Source organism: Leptinotarsa decemlineata, unplaced genomic scaffold (assembly GCF_025532065.1).
Source record: "Leptinotarsa decemlineata unplaced genomic scaffold, Ldec_3_MD MMD2_tig00026340_RagTag_RagTag, whole genome shotgun sequence".
NCBI classification, from domain to species: Eukaryota; Metazoa; Arthropoda; class Insecta; order Coleoptera; family Chrysomelidae; genus Leptinotarsa; species Leptinotarsa decemlineata.
This window is the reverse complement of record NW_027412694.1, coordinates 15,380,497-15,405,884: the sequence shown is the minus strand read 5'-3', so window position 1 is coordinate 15,405,884 and position 25,388 is coordinate 15,380,497. Positions and strand designations below refer to the sequence as shown.

At 33.4% G+C, this 25,388-nt stretch overlaps 1 protein-coding gene across 7 annotated transcripts in view; it reads left to right on the top strand.

The window, feature by feature from the left end:
* Positions 1-25,388, top strand: part of Asator (tau-tubulin kinase asator) — a 131,959-nt gene that overhangs the window by 60,934 nt on the left and 45,637 nt on the right. For 6 of the 7 annotated variants that reach the window (XM_023173720.2, XM_023173716.2, XM_023173718.2 and 3 more), the window contains exons 8-10: positions 3,875-4,007; positions 9,493-9,824; positions 18,777-19,017. In XM_023173720.2, coding sequence (XP_023029488.1) covers positions 3,875-4,007; positions 9,493-9,824; positions 18,777-19,017 — 706 coding nt within the window. The remainder of the gene's footprint in view (positions 1-3,874; positions 4,008-9,492; positions 9,825-18,776; positions 19,018-25,388) is intronic. The other variant, XM_023173717.2, reaches the window with a different exon arrangement.

The following is a 25,388-nucleotide window of genomic DNA, read 5'->3' as shown; positions in this document are numbered from 1 at the left end:
TAATGTTGATATTTAATGGCGGTACGTTTTTGTTTTGATGAGTATGAAAAGTTACACAATTTGTTTTGTTTGTATTAAAAAGAAGAGACATATCAGAAGACCAGACTGAAAAGTTGTGCATTGTGGTGTTAATTTTTGTTTTCAGAATTTCAGAGTTTTCTCCTGTAAAAAGTAACGTTGAGTCATCTGCATACAATGTAGTGAATGCATCAGTTAAGATCAGAGGTAGCTCATTAATATATAAGACGAATAGTATTGGTCCCAGAATGGAGCCTTGAGATACCCCAATGTCATTCCTTTGAGGAGATGACCGAGATGTTTTATAACAATGAGATATTTTTACAATTTGTTTCCGTCCTTTCAGATACGAGCTAAACCAGTCATGAATTTTACCTCTTATACCAAATTTATATAACTTATCAAGCAGAGTTTCGTGTTGAACACAATCGAAAGCTCGACTTAAATCACAAAATATTCCTGTTGGATTTTCACCCTTCTCAGTAGCTATTAATACTTTCTCATAGAAGGAGATAATTGCTGTTGTAGTAGAGTATTGGCTACGAAAACCATGATGATTATCCATAATAACTTTGTTCCTCTCTAAAAACGATACCAGTTGATTTAGAACCACATATTCAATTACTTTTGATATTACTGATGGAATAGTGATTGGTCTATAATTAGATATGTCAGATGGATTACCTTTCTTTAAAATAGGAGACACTAATGAAGTTTTCAATTTTGTTGGGAATATCCCGTCCTCAAGAGACTTGTTAATCACGTGAGTTAGAGGTTTAACCAAATATTCTGCAATTTTTTTTAATATTACAGCTGAAATTCCATCATAACCACAGGAGGGCTTATTTTTAATTTTATATTTTATAACATTAAGAACATCTATCTCAGAAACATATTGAACAAACATACTCTCTGTTTGAAAATTATTTTGTGGATATTCAATTCGATGATTTAGGTGTTGTATATTTCGTATTGTTTCCTTTGGTATGTTCACAAAATAATCATTAAATATATTTGATAAAATTGATGGTTCTTCAATAATTTCATTATGTAATTTTATTGCGACGTGTTTTTGGATTTTTTTTCCATTAAGCTCATTTATAATCTGCCAAGTAGACTTACTTTTGTTTGATGAATTTTGAATTTTATTGATGTAAAATTGACTTTTCGTACTTAACAAGAGGTTTTTATGTTGTTTTTGGCAAATTTATACTCAAGATCAAGTGTTGGAAATTGTTTTCTTAGGTAATGTAATTGCTTCAAAGTTGTAAATTAATGTGTCAAGAAAGGCGTTACATTTTGAATCAATATTGTTTACCAAGTAAACCTCTTCCCAGTTTTCCTTCCTTCATAAGGTTATAAAATTATTAATATTTACCTCACTCGTTTCCCTAGCATAAATTGTTGTATTAACAGAAGGTTCATTATCTGAAGGTACTGCAAGTAGAAAATTATCATGGTCTGATTTAGTATTAATTTCAACCTTACCCTCACAGTATTCAATATTTGTATATATTTGATCTAGTATACTTTCACAGGTGGAAGTGACACGTGTGGGAGTGTGATTGGTTGGGAGTAACCCATATGATTCTAAAAGATGAGTAAATTTTTAGGGACTGATGTGTCGTCATAGAATTTATATTGAAGTCACCACACAAAAATACGCAACTCCTGTTCTCACATACAGCTTCCATAATCATTGTGAGGTTTTCAAAAAATGTATCAAAGTGGCCTTTTGGTGACCTATAACAAGAAATAATTATGAATATTTGTGTTTTCCTGATCCATTTCAAACCACAAATTTCTATATCTTTTTCAATGCAATACTCATGAAAAGAAAGTGACTACATTAATATCATTTTTGGCCCAAATCGCAACTTCACCTCGTTTGTATCTAGATCTACCAAATACATTTACCAGCATGTTTTTTATACCATTTATAAAACCTCATATTAATGGGATTAGATGTAAGAAATGGATACAGGCTTCGAGAAGAGTGGATTTAACAGTGCAAAAAATAAATAAATATTCATATGTATGCTCTAAACATGAAATGAATAGTAAACTTTTCATAGTTAATTACCATTGATTAGAATGAGATGAAACCTCAATATTTTATTAAACTATATTCATTTATTATATTCAATTGAATTTATTTCATTATCATCTATATTTGATTCATATTTCACTCGAAAATAAATCTGCAATTCATAATTATTTTTAATTTCATATATTACAGTTTGAATCTACCGCTACTCTTCTACTAGAGTCTGTATACTAACATGTCTATTAATTAACTTTGTTTTCCAGTTACTTTTAAATTACGGCATGCAAGCCAACGTTTTAATGTTACAACCTTGTTTTCCTTTACAGTTGCAAATTTTAGTTTTGCTCCAGGAACATTTTCTTGTGTTAAAAACATTTTTTTTAATTGTACTTTACCTTATGTTTATATGAGGATAAGGCAGTGTTTGTCCCTACCGAACTACTAGCGCTGCTAGTGAGTGATTTTTCGTACTTCAGGAAAAAGGTTCATTCTACCACCAATTCTTGGCACATGAAACGCTAGTTGAGACAGTAGTTTTGGTGAGAGCATGAGTGAGCATATTGAAAATAATTGTGGCGTACCACAGGGTTCCGTTTTGGGACCCCTGTTCTATACACTGATGTCACTGAGGCAGGCCGGGTTTAACCAAGTATTTGGGACTCATAATAGATGATAAGTTAAACTGGTCAGGATAATAGAACATATTAATGATTAAATTGTACCAATGGTAGGAGCTCTATATAGGTGTTCCAGTTAATTGAGTTTCAGTAATAGATAATTGGTTTACAATGCATATATATTGGCGAATCTTAGGTATCTGTTAATCATATAGGGTAATTGTGGCATTAATAATAACACACAGTTACTAATTTTAAAAAAATTCAAACGCTACAAAATAAATCAATAAAAATTTTATTTCACATTCTATTTCGAACCCACACAAATGATTTATTCTCACAGACTGAACTACACTCAATTAAATATCTACTTAAACTTGAGCAATGCAAGAACATATATAAAATAAAAAACAAAAGAATCAAAAGCAACAACGATCTACTAGTCAACACCCAATTTTATGAGTATAATACAAGGGGTAGAAATGATTTACACCTGAGCATGGTAAGAACGGACAAAGGGTTATACAATCCTTTTATACAGGCTATAAAAGTCTTCAATGAATTACCTGTCCATATAGGTCAGTTGCCGGGCTATAGTTCATTCATCAATAGTTTAAAAGAACATCTGAGCCTCGAGGCACATGTCTGATACTTTGATACTATGAGCTTAGTAGTGGTTTACTAGTTTTTATGTCTCACTTGTCATGTTGAATGTTTGTGAATCGCGAGACCAACATTTTTGCTGATTAGGGAGAATAACAACATATTTTATATTTATAATGTCTTAACTATGTTGAACTGTACGCTCTTGTTATAAATTTAATAAAAAAAAAGTTTTGGTAAGTTGACAAGATTGTTGACCAATTTGTATATGAATACGCAAGAATAATGAGTTCTTATCTGTTTCAAGAGATAGAAAATGAACACGCTGCAACAATTTATTATTATCTATTCCTGGTTTGGGGTAGACATCATCTAGTTTGTAGATGATATATTTCATAAACTGTCATTGGACAGATTCAAGCAATTGAATGTATGTAGCATATATAGGTGACAAGATAAGACAGCCATGTTCTAAACGGGATCTAACAAATTAATTGAAGAGAGTGATAAAACTTTCCATGTTGACAGACATCTGTGATCAAGTGAATGATTCAAAAAACACCTGATGTAAAATTTCTGTGTGTTTTAGGCACAACTGGATTCTCGAAGACGCATAGAAACTGAAAATACTGCACCTTTAGTAACTGATACTCAGACAAATGCTGCTAGAGCCACTACTGTGGACAAAAACTGTAATGCAACTGCAGTGGATCAAGTTCAAGGTAAGATTTTTTCAACGATTCTTTTCAAATGAGAAATAACCCCAGTATAATATTTGCATTTACATATATAGTCATGCAAATTATTATTTCCCAAAATTATAAATATAAAAAAAAGATGAAACTAGAGCCAGAAACACACCACAACACTCATTTGACCCGCTATATATCTCATCAGTGGTGCCAAGCTAAACCACGATTGTGATTAAAGAACATAGAGAAAGTTTTTGTAAGAGGAGATGTCATCGCCTCTACATACTAAGAGAGAGTAGTAAAAAATTTAAAAAATAGCACATTGAATCGTTTTTTTTTTGTGTACATCAAATGGCTTTATGATCTTGATGACAAACGACCCTGCAATATGCCTATGGGAAAAGTGTTTTCCTTCAATCTATCTGAATGTTTTATATTCTACTTGTCTCGGCATTCTGAATAAATGTCTCAATGAGCATAAGACCCAACACACAATGTGTCCAAAGATAAATAAAGCCAGTCGATTCAATTATTAGTAGGACCGATCTGTTGAAAAAATAAGTTTTTCCTTTAATCAGTTGTCACCTCTCCCCACGAATGACAACTCTCAGAAGTTGAACCTTGTTCGAGCTGAAGATGAACGAGGTCTCACATTTTAACGTACGATTCCTGGCACGAGTTGGTAGTGGAAATAACCACCGGTTCACACAGCGGTCGATTGAATGAGTAGAACAAATCACTCACGCCAAGCAGGTACTGACCTGTTGAGTTTTGATCCTTGGGGCCAGAATGTTCAGGACGTTTCAATGTGTAAAAATATCACATACTCACATACTCATTTCATGTGGAGCAAATGGCCAAGTTAATTATTAGTAGAGCCATTACTGCATTGACATATCTTGGGACCTGTTGAGTTTTGGGTTTTATGCCCATCGAGACATTTGTTCAAGACAAATTAATGGAAATCACTTTTCCCTTAGACATGTTGCAGGGTCGTTTGCTTAAGGTCCAATTCGTTTTACCTTTAAAAAACACAAATCAACTACTATCTACATCTATCGACCAGACTGTTTTAACAAAATCAAAAAACTTCGGTCAATACTAGGTCCCTGTTGAAAACCTAAATAATATTTTGATATAAAATAGGAAATTCATCTGCGTATTCATTGAAATATCTTACTTCTTTAGAATATATTGAAGGCATCCTGAATGGAACATCAACTCCAAATAATTCAGAATATTTTTTATATTCTGTTTCATAATTATATGCCGACAGTGAAATATTCCAGCGAATGGGCTTGTTTTATGATTTTTGGTTTACAGTTCAAATTGAAAAATAATGTACCTTGTTTCAGCTCTGTAAATACCGTTGTTTTCCTGTAATTGATTATTAAAAATCGGATTTTCTAGGCCCGTGACGTCACTGGCCTATTCCCGCTTCTTGTTCGATTGAGCAACTGTAACAATACAAATAATGAACATTGCCAAATTGTGAAATACAGGGAGCTTATAAACAGTTTCTAATTCATTCGTGATTCAAAGTAAAATCACACTCACTTCCGACAACTAAATCTAAGAAGAAAGTGTAAGAAATGCATTGGAAGGGAGAATGATTTATACATGTGATCCAAATAACACAGAACACAATAGAAACGTTATTTTTGAAATATAACTGGCAGAAAGCATTTTCATGTTGATATCACAGAAATTTTAATAATGGAAGTATATATGAATCCGCTAACGTTTAAATTCATGAAAAAAATTCTCCATATGAAATAAAATAACGAGCTATATTTTTAAATGGTTCTCGTAAGCTCATGAACCCTAATAAAATAAATTAATTATGCATTCATGTCACCCACCAAAAATAAGAAATTCAACGTTGTATATTAGCCATTTGCCACCCAGTCAGCTATCTCTCTTGAATGTATGAGACAATTTACTCTTTCTAATGTTTCATAACTTCAAATTTTTGTTGAAATAATTGACACTTAGCAACACCGCTGTAGACATGATCAATTTTATTGGTCAACAGACACGCTGCAAATATAAAGAGGTGTGGGACCGATTAGGCGCGATAAGTATAATATACCCCTAACTCGATCAGTCTATAAGCAAACCAGTATCCTTTTCAATAGTATGAAACAAGCCCATTATTGTTGAAGTAGACATTACCGAAATATTTTTATTTGGATCAAAGATTGTTCTTAAAGTTTCTGTCATGAATGAATTTTCGGAATTTTCTCAGCTAAAAATAATGGCTGGTGCCTCACACCCTGGTTAGAATAATTCTGTTCATCATTCGGTAATAAACTTGAAGCAAAACTAATGGATATCTCGGCACCACTTTTCCTGTAACTCAAAACTACCCCAACCCCATACACCTTGTATTACAACAGATTACTGTAGTTTTATTGGGATCATAATGAGTCAAAATTTGGTAATTTTAGAATAATTTTTCACTCAGAGCAAATGACTTCTCATAGTGTCTATTCCTAAAAAGTTGTACAAGGGATGGTATAAATATGTTATAATAATTCATCTAACCTAAATATTCTAACAAATTGTCCCATGTTTTTATATCTGACGTTTCGCCTGCTACTGCGGCAGACATCAAAGGCGAGTACTACTACCGAGTAGTGCCTTTATAACCTGTTCTGAAATGGTGTTCAGCATGGAAACTGACATATACAAGAAAAAAATTTAAATATTCGATACATTTTTCATGTGGTATAACAGTTTTATTTTTACCTTTATCTACTTCAAACTGAACAGGTACTCTTTCAGCACATTACTAACTGTTCCTACATATCTGATTGAGATTGTATAAGTCATTGTTTACCTTGTAACAAGATACCATACTTATGGTGGCATCATTTTGTGCATCCTCATCTACTGCTTCTACACTTGATTGTGACAGGCCCAATTTTCAACAAGTACCATATTTCCAACTTCTTGTTGGACACCTAAAGTGTTTATGGCTTCCAAACTGTATAATATTGGCATTAGATGAAATATTCTTGACTGGATCATTTCATTCCTATCAAATAGACAATTCTTTGTAGAAATAGATAGTGTTGAGTCAGAAAGATATTCAGTTGACGTTGGAGTAGCGCACGGTTCAATTCTGGGACCATTGCTTTTCTTACTATTTCTCAATGACCTCCCAATTAATGTCGAAAGGCGCTTTCATCTAATCATATTTGCTGATGACACAACATTTGGTATGGCTGAGTCATCTATGGAGGATATGATTTTATCGGTTGAACTCTGTATTAGTGAAATGACAAAATATTGTCATTCCAATAAACTGATGCTGAATGCACAGAAAACAAAAATTATATATTTCAATATGAACAATTTGATCGATAGTGAAGTCCTACAGACACATAACTCCACTAAGTTTCTGGGTGTAATGATTGATAAATCACTCTCATGGTCTGAGCATATTGAAAGTTTATCTAAAAAACTCTCCAAATCATACTTCGCAATTCTGCAATTGAGGTATGAACTTCATGAGAATATACATATCCAAGTTTATTATGCATTAGTATATTCTGCACTATCTTTTCACATCACGTTATGGGGAAATGCTGCAGAAATAAATAGGATATTTGTTACCCAAAAACGAATTGTTAGAATGATGTTCAACGTGAAGCCATGTGATTCTTGCAGGGAAATTTTTAAGAGTAAAAAGATTATGACAGTTTGCTGCATTTATATTTATAAAAGTTGCTTACACATTAAAAAGCATGAAAATGAGCTAATAAAAAACAATTACCACCAACAATATTGCACTAGAAATGCTTCAAATTTAATAACAATGACTCACAGAACATCCGCATTTGAAAAATCGCCAACATATGCTGGGGTAAAAATATATAATAAACTCCCTAATCTAATGAAGGCCTGTAATACTATCGAATTAAAAAAACTACTGAAAGATTTCTTATTGGCTAACTCTTATTATACATTACAAGAGTATTTCGCTGATTGAGTTTTTCGTGGATATCTGTGTGTGCATAATCTTATTCTTTTATATTTTAATTTTACATTTTTACACTTGTACGTCTATACGTTTTTACATTTTTATTTATACATATATGTATATATATCTGTATTTTACGGTCCTATGTTTATATGTATTGAATGTATATTTACATGTTTGTTTGTTTACATATTTGTAAGTATAAGTTGACATGTTCGATACCATGTAGTTGGTCCATGAATGAATAAATTTCTTTCTTTCTTTCAATCCTTCGGATATAGCCTACCAGATTTGCTTGAACCACTGGACAAACGATCACTAGACAAACTTGTTTTGGAATTGTGTGATTTATAATACCATATTAGGAAAGTTATATCTCTTACCATTATTGCCATTTATACTTCTTTACCGGCACTTTGAAATGTGAGTCTTCAATCTGGCAGGAGTTTTTCAATGTTTTCTGAAAGAAAACCACACACGAACTTGTCCCTTGAGGTTTCTTCAATATTCCGGTCTTTTTTTTGTTGTACAAATATTTCTGTCACTTGAAGTGCATAATAGTCCCTTAATATCATCTTAATTAACTTTATGCTTTCGATCCTGCCAAATTTTTCAATGTCCGATACGAAGAAACTTTTCAGTTTCTCTTTTATTTTATTTACTTCAACGAGGTGCTTCATCTTCTCTAAGTAAGTTTCAAACTCTTTTAAAATACTGCTAAATGGTTCTATGTTACCATCAACAACATTATGACAAGTTACTCCCTATAGTGTGTGTGTGTGTGTGTTTGTGGGCACGCGCGTGTGTGCGTAGGAGCGCACGTGCGTGTGTTTGTGGGTGCGTGTTTGGTGGGGGGGGGGGGGGGGAGGAATAATTTCAGTATTTACGGAGATAATTATGTGGTCTGTTTCACGATGATGTTTGAAAAGGTATGAGGCTGGATCTAATTTACGGACAGCAAGCTAATGTTTATAGGCTCTGTTGGAGATTCTCCTGTTGGTCTGGCCGATGTAAGTTCTGGATCAGGTGGAACATGCCCCACGCCTCAATGAAAGTATCTGTAGGATATGGATTTTGTTAAATTTTTTTCCCTGCCATAATATTTTCACTTCTGGTGTCACACACGTACTTGAAGAATTGAATATTTTAATTTTTCAATTCCCAAATTCATAAGCTGAGGTCAAATATTGGTAGTAACATTTATTACACATCAAATTTCATACTTACTTTGTATACTTCATGAAGGGAGGAATCTAAAAACCAAGTTACCATGACAATTTATATTTGTAGTTTAGATAAAATATTCAAATGAAGATTCGACACATCCACTGCTAAACTCTCCACAGTAAGATCTAGCAAATGATTGCCATGAAATAACCAAGTTCCTTATATTCATTTTGAAAGTTGTACTGAATTCATTTTGGATAAAATGAATAGGTATCAGTTTGTATTTGCATGAAATCTCATCAATGAAACCTAAACCAATAAGCCAATAAATGAATTAATACTTTGACAATGAATTTTCAGCACGCAAACGGCGAGCTACTTCTCATCTGGATCAACCTCCTGATAGGTTGGATAATGAAGCAGTGCCTTCTGCCAAGTCGACATCAGATGCAAATGTGAAACCAGCACCACTTCGAAAAAGCCAGTCTGGTGTTGCTACTCTTGGTAGATTACGTGTTGTAACTCCTGCGCAACCTGTACAAACGGGTAGTTTGGTTGATTCTCCAGCTACTCCAGAGCAAGAGAAGCCCAGAAGGAGGCAACCCTCCGCTGCCAGGAGTTCTAGGTCTGGAATGCGTGACCAAAGTCTCACACAGTTTGCTGTTATAGATGACGAGAATGTAAGTCAGCAAGTAAGTAGGCTTTGTATACTAAGCTCTGTTAATGTTGTGTTTATGTAAGTTTTGTTGTGTTTACATAAAATTTATAATAGATTCACAGTAATCCTCAACCCTTTCAATACGAGGATGTTTTTTTTTATGCAGTACTCCCTGTACGCATGCAAAATACTCATTTTATTCATAAAAAAAATGAATTTGTTGATTCACAAAGAAAATTAAAGATAATTATATGGTTTGAAGAAAGAAAATATTAAGGAATACTTTAAAAATTCAGAACGTCTTTTTCGTGTGATACAGCTCAAAGCAAGGTGTCACATACAATCCAACGTTACAAATGTCGCACTGGTAAGTTGTTTCAGTTCTTTTTTTAATCGCAGAACATACTGCACACCTTCTAACGGGAGGTCTTGCAGTAGGTTTGGATTTCGGTATCTTTTTTATGAAGTGTCTTGCCGCGAGTCGTAAAGGGTTAGTATGTATACATACGGTACTCATATGGAAAGGGTTAATAAGTACCACACATATATTTTTTCCTTCCTTGCGAAAAATAATTTTTATTTGCCAATTCAAGTAAAATTCAGTGAGAGACAAAGAAAACTCATTTTTGTTCAGGCAATATATTATTTATGGTTTATACAAAAAAAATGTAGGAATCTTTCAAAAAAAGGAAAAAAGCAAATGATTCAAAAATAAACTATTTACAAAGATGTGTAGACCATACAAAGAAGTAACTTTTAAACATAACTTGAAGAGAAATTCTTTTCGAAACAACTACTTTCATATAAACATTGAATTAGTCTGTAGTGACCCTGTAATTGTCAAAGCTAATGTAATTGTTAATGAAGTAACTGATCAAACTTCTGAGTGGTGTTCTATAAATGCCCTGCTGCTAAATTCTGCTAAATCTCAAATGCTCAACTTTGTTACTAAAAATACAACAATTGATAAAAGCTATTTGGTTAGATTAAATAATGAAAGTTTACATCAAGTTAATTGTACTAAATTCTTAGGTGTTGATATTGATAATAAACTTACCTGGAAGTTCCATGTTGATAGTGTAATAAACTCACTTCAGGTTCATTTATAAGGAACGGAATGAAACGACTTCGTAGAAAAACTTCCTCTATTCAGAATAACTCAAATTGATCTACCTTGTTTCAATTACATGATCCTCGTCGTAATCCTTCCCTATCTCAATGTTACATAATGTTTTAATAACATAAGATCGGCATACATCGAAAAGAGCTGTCCTGGCACGTATTAGGTGTTCTAATTAGAATATTGTTTATTTCTCAATTTGTTATTGTTCCACATTATTTGCTATACCAGTACATCTCCCCCCGATGACGAAAAAAAAAATTTTAAACAATATTTTTTTTTTTTCATTCAATAAACAATTTTGTCCTATTTTTGTGTATTTCTACCAGCTTATTATCTATTCTAACTACAACATTTGAATCTTTATCTTCTACTATAATATAAGGACCTTTGAAGATAGGATCATACTTATTTGAAGATGTGTTCCTTACTAATATCTTATCACCTATCCTAACATTAACAGGATTAATTTTAATATCTAGTTTTTGTTTTCGTAACGATTTTGATACCATTAAATTATTTCTCGCGTCATTCCAAGCTGTTTGCAATCTAAATTTTAACTGAATTGGGTAATCATCGAAATTATATACAGGGTCGACTTGTGTAGCAATGCTCGATGGTACTCGACTCATTTTGCCGAAAACCAATTCGTATGGACTATACCGAGTTTCCGTATGCACTGTATTATTATATGCAAAACACCAATATGGTATCCATGAGCTCCAGGTGTCTGGATGCTCTGATGCATGTATGCGTAAATAATCACCTAGATTTTTATGTGTGTTTTCCAATGCTCCAATGGTTTCGTGATGATACGCCGTTGAATTCAGCTGTTCGATTTTTAGCAGTTTGCACGACTCTTTGAAGGTCGACGCTAGAAATTCAGTGCCTCTGTCTGTCACAACTTGTTCTGGAATACCAAATCGTAAAATAAAATTTTCTACGAATGATTTCGCGACTGTTACTGCCTCTTTATTTTCTAATGGATACCCTTCTACGAATTTTGTTAACTCACATTGCAACGTCAAAATGTATCGGTTATTTTCCCTGTCTTGGTCTAAAGGGCCCACCAAGTCAAGAAAAACTTTCTGAAACGCTGAGGTAGCCGTTGTGGTTATTTTCATTGGTTGCCGATGCGGTCTTGAGTACTTATATCTCTGACAGTCATCACAACGTTTTACAAAATTTTCGATATCCTTTCGGAGACCAGACCAAAAGTAAAGTTTTCTAATATTGTTATACATGCGATTAATTCCAGCATGCCCTCCCGTTGGTAACATGTGGTAATCGTTCAAAATTAATTGCTGGGTTTCCTTCCTAGTTATGTGTTGCTGAGCTTTTATTATATTTATTTTTATACCTGCCTTTCGAATTTCATTGGGAATTTCCAAAATGTTTTTTAATAACGATGCGCATCTATCTTCTTTTACTATAACTAATTCTGGAATTCCATATTCTTGGCAAATTTCCTTCAGGTCTCTCAACGATGCACCGAATGCAGTCGCTGATCGAGATTCATCCTGATTCATATAAATAGTATTTGCCTTTTCATCATATAATATATTCCCTTTTATTTTACACTCAGAACGTTTTTTTCTTTGAAACTCAACTTTCGACAAAGGATACAACTGAACAAATTCTTTAGGTGGTTTCAATAATTCTACGACACCAGGATGATCAGGCCTGTTATCGAAAGAGATATTGGACTTTTCCCGTGAATTGTTGCCCAATTTCTTCGTTTGTGCCCTTGTCACGACATTCATGACTTGACAGGAATTAACTGACATTTCTTTCAGTTCGTCGGAGTCAATTTTTATACGACTTAATGCATCAGCCGTTACATTATCTTTTCCTTTAACATAACTTATTGTAAAATCATATTCTTCTAGTGTTAACCTAAATTTCGTTAGTCTACTTGAAGGATTCGTCATACCGAAAAGATATAATAATGGTTTATGGTCTGTAAGGATAATGAACTTTTTCCCGTAAAGATAAGGACGAAATTTTTTCACACTCCAACAAATAGCAAGTAATTCTTTCTCTATCACACAATAGTTGACTTCAGCTTTATTCAGCGATCTGCTGGCGAACGCCACCGGCTTATCATCTGAATTTGACAGAACTGCTCCGATAGCCAAATTTGAGGCATCGGTACGTAATTTAAAAACGTTTGATTCCGAAAAATCAGGATATGCGAGAATTGGTGGTTGTACCAGCGCCTGCTTTAGCGTTTCGAATGCTTTTTGACATTCTTCGCTCCAAGCGAATACTACACCCTTTTTTGACAATCTGTTAAGCGGTGCTGCGATATCCGCGAAATTCTGAATGAACTTCCTATAATAGTTCGCAAATGCTACAAACCGTTTAGTTTCATTCGAGTCTTTTGGAACCGGAAATTGCTGTATAACACGTATTTTTTCAAAATCTGGAGATATTCCTTCAGATGAAATCACGTGACCCAGATACAATATCTGTTTTTTCAAGAATTCGCATTTGTAAGGATTTAGTTTTAAATTGACCTGTCTCAATCGCTGCAAAGTTTTTACCAAATTCCGATTATGAACTTCCAAATTATTCCCGAAAACTATCAAATCGTCCAAATAAATGAAACATCTCTCATAATTTAACCCTGACATTGCTATGGTCATCGCTCGAGAGAAAGCACTTGGACTCAGTTTCAACCCCATCGGTAATCTCGTCATTTGATACTGACCTTTATCGGTTGTGAAACTTGTGTAAGCTCTAGATGTTGCATCCAATTCAACCTGATAATAGCCCTGAGATAAGTCAAGATGTGAGAAGTACATCGCTCCGGAGAGTGAGTCTAAAATTTCATCTATGCAAGGTAATGGAAATTTGTCATCCTCAATGCGTTTATTCAACAGACGGTAATCGATAACTATCCTCCATTGTTTATTACCCTTACTATCCTCTTTTTTCGGTACTATTAACAATGGTGCCGACCATTCGGACCTTGTTTCCTCTATAATTCCTTCTGACAGCATGTTGTCAATTTGTTTATTTATTTCCGCTTTCTGCGAATGCGGTAACCGGTATGGTTTTACGTATACCGGAATGGCATCCTTTTTTAAATGTATGTATGGTCTGTTTACAGACATTTGTCACCGTCAGTGGGTCATTTTCAAAGCGAAATACGTCCGCATATTTTGCACAGATTTTATCAATAGCTATTTTTTCCTGCTTATTAAGACCTTTGGTATTTATGGAGTTGAGTAACTTATCTATACGCTCAACTGAAAAGTGTGTGTTTCCAAAAGTATGAACATCAAATTCTGAAATATTTTCAGTTTTGGGCCTAAAATTTTTCAAGTGTACCTCTTTATCCGTAATATTCAGAATTTTAACAGGTATAATGTGGTTGTGAGGCTTTGCGATAATTCCCGCAGTATAAACACCTTCTGAAATTTCTTCTGGTATGATAATACAATCATCTGAGTTATGTACTTGCAAATATTTAATAATTTCGCACCTTGGTGGAATCGTTATATAATTTTCATACTTGGATTGCAGTGGAATCGACAGTTTCCGATTGTTTATATATATAGAGAATGTGCATAATTCGTAGTTTAATATTGCAGAGTGCTTGACAAAGAAATCTGACCCAATAACACCATTCATATCACTACCAAAGTCATTCACCACATGAAATTCGTGACCTATCTTAACGTCAGATAGTTCTAATGTAATATTAGCCGAGCCTTGCGTGAAGACAAAACCCGCTATGCCGTTTATTTTGATTCTATTTGTCGTATCAACAAACTGATTTTTATTTATACATGATGTAAAAATTACGCTTACCGAAGCACCCGTATCCAATAAAAATTTCAACTCACTTTTTCCGTTTTTCATACATACATAATTAAGACCATTCATACTTAAAACCTTATAATCACCTACATTCTCACTGACTCGACCGAAAAAACTGATTAGCTTGCGGGGAAGGGTTGTTTAATTCAGCATCCTGAGCGTTTTCCATAAAAAACCCTCTTCGAGATGGACTGAAAGTTTGGTTGTTGTGATTATTCCAACGCCCTCTAAAATTTCCGCGAAAATGTCCCTGGTTTCGACCCCTAAAATTATTTTTACTATGCAAACTACTTCCTCTGATCTTATTCGATTGTGAGTTATTGAATTGTCCGGTACTGAAATTTGGTCTTCCCCTATTATTCTGCTGAAATCCTCGACTCGTACGGTTGAAATTATTAAGTTTTGAGTTCCCTCGCATGTGAAACACCTGCGAAGAAGAGGTTGCACCTCCCGTACATTCCTCATCTACAGCTCCCGTTATAGCATCTTTCAAAGCGCTATAGTTCCTAGCTTTTATGACAGTTCCCAGATCGTGACTTCGCAGTCCGTTCGCGAAAGCATGAATTGCCAGTTTTTCGTTCGCAACTTTAAGAATTTTCATTGCCTCGACATTTCCATCGGCTTGCGCTATTGTCAAATCGACCAGTAATTCCTCGATTGATTTACCAAATTCATTCACTGATTTATGTTTTTGTTTTGCGTTATGTAATTCAACTGATAAACTTGCGGCAGAATGCTTTGTCAACAAGTGTGTTTTGATGTCCTTAATTAAATCAGTATTAGACGGATATGACGACTCTAATCTCATCTTTGCACTTTGTGACAATCTAGTTTTAAGGACATAGTTTGTTAGTGTTATTTTTCCATTATCGTCTAAAAGACTATCGTATAATTCAATGGCATCTATTAACTGTTTTACAGATTCCTCCGAATTGTCGGTTATAGGCAATAAGCTTGACGCTATTCTGAGATCAAATTTTTCACCCATTATTGTAAAACTTCTAGTAATTTCTGTAATATTAGCTAATCTAGTCTCTAAGGTATTTCGAATATCGACTAATAATTTGTTTGAAGATTCAACATATAACTTAACTTTTTGAATTATATCTGCATCTTTAGGGCCCGCATTGAATTTATTTTTCACTTCATTTAACTCTGATTCAATCCTATTTAATTCTTCAAACTTGCGATTTATAGCTTTTAGATCGACTCGCCTCTCTTTGCTATCTTTATTTAAATTCCTATTAAAAACTTTGAGTTCTTCAAACGAGTATCTAAATAAGTCTATGATGCTCATTTGCTACGCTAAAGACGAAAATAAATCGATATATTGATACACAAACTTATACTAAATAAATACGACCTTAAAATGTCTTTCCATGTGTCATCCAATTTCCACTCTACTTGTTGTTGGTTTTCACTTTGGAATGCGTGAACCACCCATGAAATTCGTTTTCTTCTCACTCCTTACGCCTATACCAACTCCTGACTCCTCGTTATCTCTCTTCTTATCTTCTTTTCTAATGATTTCTGGCACCTCTTTATTAGAAATGCGCCGAGTGCCAAAATGAAACAGGCGAAAGCTACTATGCCTAGTACTTCGGAAACGGAGAACCCATTGCTAGCTGAAACTCCACCACTGTTCCCGGCTTGGCTTATGATTACTTCTTCTTTACTCTCTGTGGATCCCATGTTGGAAGATGTCAAATGCAACTCGTCTCTATTTCTCAGTATCTACCCGTTAATAACATACGTGGTAATCCTGGAATCATCCTGGCAGGATCGCCATGTAATAAACTCACTTCAGGTTCATTTATAAGGAACGGAATGAAACGACTTCGTAGAAAAACTTCCTCTATTCAGAATAACTCAAATTGATCTACCTTGTTTCAATTACATGATCCTCGTCGTAATCCTTCCCTATCTCAATGTTACATAATGTTTTAATAACATAAGATCGGCATACATCGAAAAGAGCTGTCCTGGCACGTATTAGGTGTTCTAATTAGAATATTGTTTATTTCTCAATTTGTTATTGTTCCACATTATTTGCTATACCAGTACAATAGTGTCAAACTGAAGCTCAGTAAACATATATATTTACTTCGTCGATTAAAACATACAGTCTCTTTTGATGTTCTCAAGCTTCTATACCAGTTTAATTCAATCAGTTATTTCCTATGGTCTTGAACAGTGGGGCTTATCAGTTAAAGCTAATGAAGTTCTTGTTATTCAGAAAAAGGTAATCAGAATTCTGGCTGGTGCATCTTCAAGTGAACACTGCAGGCCATTATTCATTCGTTATAGTTTATATATATATATATATATATATATATATATATATATATATATATATATATATATAAAAAGAACAATATTTCAATTATTTCAAGAAATGAGCAAATCCATGAACATTTCACGAGAAATAACTCAACTACATCAACCTTATAGTAGATTGACAGTATCAAAGAATCACCCCATGTTTTGTGGGGTCAAGCTATATAATAAACTCAGTGAGGACATCGAATCCTCAAATATCAATATCTTTAAAAGGCGACTCAAGATTTTTCTATTGCAAAAAGCATACTACTCTGTGGATGAGTTTCTCCTTGATTGTTAATTTGGATTGTATCTTTTTTTATGTTTGTTTGACATGTTGAGTCAGCCAGTATTTTATGATTATGTTATGTTTTTTTTCTTGTGTAATGTGATTGTGAAGGAAAACTGATTCAATAAATGTTTGATTGATTGAGTAAAGTTAGGTTAGGTTATTCGTAAACAGTGGAAAAATCGGAATTTTGCATGCTGATAAAGCATTTCATTGGGAAGAACACCGTCGAGGCAAAGCAATGGCTCAATGAAGGATACCGACCTCTGCTCTCAAAAAACACAACCATGAAACGATGTTGTATCTATTTCATCAGTTCTGACTTCCATTGTCTAATATAATATAAATTGATTTGAAATTCCTAAAACAATATTAAAAAGATTAACCGAAAATAACAATTTTATTTGAACAAAAAAACTGAAATTACAAAGAAATGACATAAAACCAACCAAACAACCACTTGATTAGTGATTAAATTAAATCACTTGAAAAAGCTAATGTCTTAGCGAAACATGTTGTGATATATTTTCAAATAAAGTTTGTGGGGGTCAAATCGTTGGGTGTAGTTTTTGGAATTTCATTATTTTCATTGATTAAATATCAAATTTCAATACCTTCTAAACTTCCCCTGGAACTCCACAAATAATTCAAAACCAAAATTAGTCAAATCAGTCCAGCCTTTACCGAGTTTTAGCGAGACTAACAAACATCAATTCATTTTTATATATTAGATTATTATTATTATCATTATACTGAAGAAAGAACATGTTTTTTTGGACCCGGGACTTTTCAACTCTAATCAGTATGTTATATACAATAATAAATAAATATTTGAATTGAAGGGGTTATATTTTTAGGAGTGATTAATAATTCAGTATTCATGTAAAAGTGTTTAGAAAGAATTTTTTTTCTTTCCTGTAATTCAATGTTTATAGAAATCACACGTTAAAAGGTAAGACCTCGTTGGTCCTTAGCTCGCACAAGTTTCTCAACTTCTGAGAGTTGTCGGTCGTATGGGGGCGACAGCTGATTAACGGAAAAACAGATTTTAAACAGATTATTTTTCAAACAGCTGTTTCAGGAGGGCTTTCTTCCAGTTTGTGTCTGAAAGTTGCTTCTTTGCATGATCTACACATCCATGTATAGAATTGATTACTTCCTTTCTTTTTTTTTGAGAGATTCCCACATTTTTTTGTTTCAAGATGTAGTAGTAAAAAACCAAAAACTTTCTTTCCCAAAAAATAAATATTGTTATTTGAATTTGTAAAAATCGTGTCTTCTAAGATACAAAAACAAGTAATTTTTTATAGAGATTTTTTTAATAAACAGAAAGGTACTGATTCATTATATTGATGGTTCGGGTAATACAAAGAAAACGTTTGTTTTTTTTTTGCAACTGATTCTGTTACACATAAACTTTTTAATTCCAGATGACACGTGGTGGTGCCTTGACATTGGCCAGTCAGTGGAAATCTCAGTTTGATGATAGTGAAGAAACCACTGATAATGAGTGGAAACCTGAGAGTCCGGAACACCGTGGCCACTTAGGTGCTCCGTCTGAGACCGGGGCTGTCCTACCTCCGATATTAAGTAGAATAAGTGAAGATTCTCGTACTAGTCATAGAAAATATATAAATATTGCCGGCATCGAAGAATATCCTGAGCTAGTTGGTAAGAATTTATCTTTTTTTTTTCATGCCAAACAGATATTTTTGGTTCATTTGTTTTCTTGGTACAAAAGGTTGTTTTTTTTTCAATAATGTTCAATCCAAACCTGAAAAAGGGGCATGAGAAACGTAATACAATAGGTGAACATGTTCAATAAAATTGTTAAAAAAACGTCAATAATACATTGAAAAAAGTAGAAAAATTGAAATTACTCACAGTACTTGCCAATTACTTTTTCAGGCAAAAAATCATAATATAACAAAAGTAAGAAGTTAGTGTTTGTCTGAACTGCTTTAGTAGAACACATTATGTTATTTGCTTACTTTTCCAAATAGGGGTATCAGACGTAATATTGCTTTGTAAATGAATATTTTCTGGGAGGGGAATATAAAAATGTTGATGGAAATCTTAAAATAGCTAGATATTTTTTATTAGTTCTTTGGTACAACAACCCTTGTCAAATGATTACAACAAAACATTACATATCGATAGACATAACAGACAAACATACAGTAAAATGAAAAATCTTGAAAAAATGAAAATAAAAGCCAACAAATAAAAATCAGCAAACAACTCGGTCTTTCAGCAAAATATTCTTCTACAGAAACACGATTTTCCGTTTCTTCTTCATCTTTCTAAGGGGCAAGTTATTGATTGAATCAAGTATTTCATTATATATATACTAATAACAGAAAAATGACCATTTTTCTGTAGAAAAGTGAACCATGTCATCAATTGAAGAGAACTCATTTTATCATGAGCATTATGAGGGTGATCTCTATCAAAAGTTTCCAATGATAGCATGTTTTCGTCAACAAAATTAATACATTTGTATATATGTATACCTGTAAGAGTTAATATTGTTCGGGGTAGAATGAAAATGTTTCTCAAACACTATTTTTGCAGTGTTGCTTATGTTGCAAACCATCGGTTGCAACATAAGCGTTTCATCCATGAACCAATACCAATTGATATAATGCAATACTTTTGGACACTTGTCATTATCATGTATTCTGAACTAAGCACAATTGATTCTACCAAGAACAGTATACTGTTTAAAAAATAAGGTTAATTTTAATTTTTCTCAAAAAATAATAATTTATTCAACTTATATTTTTCCCCTTCAAAGTAGCCCCTCTCAGATATAATATTACACTCGTGCCAGCGTTTTATCCAATCCTTGAAGCAGACATACCAAAATGTGCATATCAGATGCACTCTCAATGATTCGTTTTTATTTCCTCGATCGTCGCAAAACGCCGTCCGTTCATGGGTTTGTTCAATCTTGGGAACAAGAAAAAGCCACAGTTGGTCAAATCTGGATAATGCGGTGGCTGAGGCATGATTACTGTTGTTGTTTTTTACCAAAAAATTACGAACAAGCAATGACGATTGGGCAGGTGCATTATCGTAATGTAAAAACCATGAATTGTTTTTACACGATACCGGATCTTCGTATTGCTTCTCGCAAGCAGCGCATAACTCCAAGATAATACTCCTTATTGACCGTACAATCATGTGACAAGAACTCCTGAACAAAACCTTGTTTGATGAAACTTGGCGTGCTTTTTTGCCTTCTAGGCTCTTCCATTAGTTCGATTGGACTTTGGTGTCGATGTCATAACCATATTTCCATGATTCGTTACCAGCTATGATCCTTTTAAGCAAATCTGGATCGCCGTTGAGGTCATTTAACAATTCCTAGGCCATATTCATCCAAAGGTTTTTTTTTGGTCAAAACTTAGCAATTTCGTAACGAACTTTGGTGCCACACGCTTCATGCCCAAAATTTCCGAAAAAATTGCATGGCATGAGCCAACCGATATGTTGACATCCTCAGAAATTTCTCTAATAGTGTCTCGACGTTTCTCCATAACATTTTTCGTCACTTTCACAACATTTTCATTGGTTATTGATGTTCTGGGGCGTCCAGGGCGAGCGACGTTATTCTTCTCAGCCTTCTGTGAAAAGCTTGTACAGCTACTAAATATATTTGTGACTCAGAGTACAATCACTGTATGCCTCTGACAACAATTCAAGTGTTTTTGAGCACTCGATTCCATTTTTTACACAAAATTTGATGCAAATTCTTTGATTCATTTTTTGCGATAGTGGAACATTGCTGAACACGCAAAACACTTCTAACTTTTATGGCTCTCACCAACAAACTAAACAGGCTAAGCAGCTGAAACTCTTATCATATGTTCGAGACGAGTGTACCAACGTAAAACAAAAAATCACTAATGTAGCCCGCGAAATTTAAACATTCACCTCGTTTTTTTAACAGTCCACTTATATTCGAAGAATGCAGCAAAGTCAACTGCGTATCGTTTTGAGGTTACACTTGATATACGTTAAGCTACAATTTTTCAAAATTCTTTCATTTGGAGACAGACATCTTGAAAGAGGAAGTCATCTTTTACCTGAAAGTAACAAATTTGGTGCTGTTAGTCTTGCATTAGTTTTCACCATAATATTATAATAATATTATAATTTATTGGCCATAGAGGCACTATTTCATTCACCTGCAAGTAGAATCGTTTATTGTTTCCTCACCTTTTTTTATTCAAAAAAGGAAAATCAGAACTTGTTTCATACAATAATATGAATTACTCCTGAAGATTGGAAAACATTTCTTTAATTTTGATTATAGACCTCTGGTTTGTTTGCTAAACTTCAGGTACAGTGAATTGCACTTATATTTGGTTTTGTGGAAATATCTTGACTCATATAAAATTTTTCATGACTTCAACAGATGGTTTGAACGAAAATTTTAAACCCTAGTAATTTTTTATATTTCTAAGATACAGCCAGGTCCAATGAAAGGTGCTTAGATAAGAAGAATTGCACTTTAGCTGCATCCAAAACTGAATTCAAACACGTTTTTCCAAAAATGTTTGCAGTTTGTTTTACAGTGTTCATTGATTTCTGAATTTGATGACATACTTGATCAGAAAGTTTCAAACTAACAATAATTTTTTATTGCATTTTGATTTGCGATTAGAGAATTTTTTTTGATAATACCATAAATTATGTTATATTCCATAAACTATGTTCCAAGAAAAGAAATGAAGTGTTTCTGTCATTTACATGTATGTTTATGAGAGACATATCTACTTTCACATACAGAATGGAATATTTTCATCTATGCATTTCTTCCACAAATTATATCACAATTGGTGTCTTCTTTGTCTATATTCCTTGAACAAGTAGGGAGGTACAGATTTCTGAAAAAAAAACCTTTATTGAAAATTTAAGTGTTCTCCCTCAGTGTGTGTTTTAAAACATTATACTGTGAAATCTAAACCTAAAGAATATTTATCATTTACTAAAACCAGCACATATCATGTATTTCTTTATAAACTTAGGATTGTGGTGTACTGTTTTTTAACATTCATCTTTTCATTTGTTCTGTGAGTTGATTCAATGGTAACTTTAGTTACTGTAAGACTTTTTTTTTTATTTTTAGACATTGTTGCCAACCTTCCTGATTCTGAGACACTTTCTAATGAGAATATATGCAACGTTTTATGATATTGATCTCATGTATTGTTATATTTGCTCTATAAAAAAATCTACAATAGAAATATTTTTCCTTTAACTTTCTATGATCCTGTAACATCCAGTTATTTCCTAAAATTGAGATTTTTATTGTAGCAGTAGGTTTGTAATGATACAGTTCTTCCAAAAGTTTAAATTTTTTCAAACATGATCTTGTTGGATTTGCTTATTTTCTACCTTCAATACCTATTCAAAATCTGCATCAAATCTGTCACATTCCTTTGGAATTCGGTGAAGATCATACCTTAAAGCTTCCAGAACTCAACCAAATGGATATCATTCTTTAAATTTCACAAATATTTCCAGTTTCGTGAAGATTTACATGATATGCTTGCTACATCTCTTCAATTTCAACGAAACGAATCATAGTATATCGATATTAGTAAAATCGAAATCAAAGTATGGAGGGGTTTTTGCTGTTATTTCAGTAATATGCAGCATGTATGTGCAAAAAATGGTTAGCCCTTACGTGGTCTGTTAAAAAAATTAGGTAAATGTCCTAATTTCGCAGACTACATAAATTCGATTGGCGATTTTTTTTTGTTGGTACTCTCGTCTCAAACATAGTTTACAACACAGTAGAATAATACAACCAGTAGGCACTCTTACCTAGTGTTGTAAAATTTCCGGAAATATATTTTTTGGAAATATTTCCTGAAATATCGGAAATATATGGAAATATTGGAGATATTGGAAAGTAAAGATGAAGAACAAAGTCGTTTCCACCAGGAGAGTGGGTTATCAAAGGTATTTTTCCATATTATTTCCAAATAATTTGCCATTCTTACGACGGTAATTTGCTATGTCATCTATTATGTCTTGCTCATTTATATTGAGCTTAGTTTTTGTTATATAAATTATGCACTCTATGGCTAAAATAATTTGTGTTTCATCAAGTTCAGAACCTTGTGATTTTGGATTAAGTAATTCTGCAGTATAATGTATAGGCTTAATAACAAACTTTTCTCTTTTGTCAAGAAACTCTAGCAACTGAAACTTCTCTTTATCATTAAGTGGGAACAATTCAAGGTTGTTTTGAATTACCCTTTTAATATCGCTGAATGCTTTTACAGCAAAGTGAATACTGTCATAATCTCCTTCTACAACTGTCAGCCATTTGCCAATAGGTTCAAAGATATTAATTAGGCTGGAAATTTGACCCCAAAATACCTCATATCTAATATTCACTGTTCAACATTTTTATTAATAATTTGTGTTGCTTCTTCGCTAACTGCAACTACTTGTAAACTGAGTCAAGTATTGTATACACTTTTTAAACTGTTAAAAATTGAAGACCATCGAGTTTTTACGGCCAATTGTATGGCACCTGCATTTGGCTCTACATTTTTATTTTCTGTTTGTTTTATCCGCAAAAGTTCATACAAAACTTGTTTATTCTTAATCTCTTTTGCAATATCTGTAACTTTATCAATCAGAGTCGATATAGTAATAATTTTAAGCAAATCATTACATAACAAATTAAGACCATGGGAAAGACAACCATATGAAATAATACCATATTTATCCTTTAGTTTAATTCCAGCAAGTTGCATATTTTTTGCATTATCTGATACGTATCCTTAGAATTTGTTTGATCCGTATTTTTTAATTATCTTACCCATTTCTTCAGCTATATACTGTGCAGTATGTCTTTGCAACTTAGTTGCAAACTAATGAATCTTTCATATTTGAAAATTCTTCTATTGTGAGTTTATGGCTTAATAAACATAAAATTCGAATTGTTTATGACAAAAATATAATATTTTATTGAAATTTTTCAATGTTTCCGAAATTTCCAAAGTACGTTCATAAATTTCCAATATTTCCGTTTCCGTTGGAAATATTTCCATTTACAACACTACTCTTACCACGTGATTCGCCCGAGTCGCCAGGGACCTTCAACCGCTCTTAAGATGAGATTCTCATCCAACATGTTCAGTGCTGTAGTATCGAAGGATTTGACGTTACTACGGACATCGGATTAGTTATAATAAACGGTCAGAAATTGATACTGTGTTTAGTTAATTCATTGTTGTTATTATTGTTTTTAGTTTTTGTAGTTGGTTATAATTAATTTACCACAAACTATTCTACAATAACCTTAAATTTTGTTTTATATAAAAGAACGAAATTGGCTCCACACTTCGTTTCGAGGGCACCGAGAACTTTGTGAATTTATAAATGAAAGTAGTGGGAGTGGACTTACTGGTTGATTTTTACTATGTACAGTTTTAGCTGTTTAGCATATTCAGTTAGTTGTTGAGAGGTTAGAAGTGTTTTGCATGTTCGACGATTTTCTGCTATTGATAAAATGGATCAAAGAAAAAAATAGAATCAACTGCTCAAGAACACTTGAAATGTTGACAGTGGTATACGGTGATTGTACTCTAAGTCATAAAAATGTTTACAAGTGGTACAAGCTTTTCACAGAAGGTCGAGAAGATGTGAATGACGTCGCTTGCTCTGGACGCCCCAGCACATCAACAACCGATGTATATGTTGAGAAAGTGAAGAAAATTGTTATGGAGAATCGTCGAATCACTATTAGAGAAGTTGCTGAGAATGTTGGCATATCGGTTGGCTCATGCCATGCAATTTTTTCGAAAATTTTGGGCGTGAGGCTTATGGAAGCGAAGTTCGTTAAAAAATTACTGAATTTTGACCAAAAAACCTTCTAGCATTGCTCTGGAATTGTTGAATGACGTCAACGGCAATCCATACTTGCTCAAAAGGGACATACCTGGTTACAAATCATGGGTATATGGTTATGGCATCTAAACCAAAATCCAATCGTCCCTACTTTCGGTTTTCTA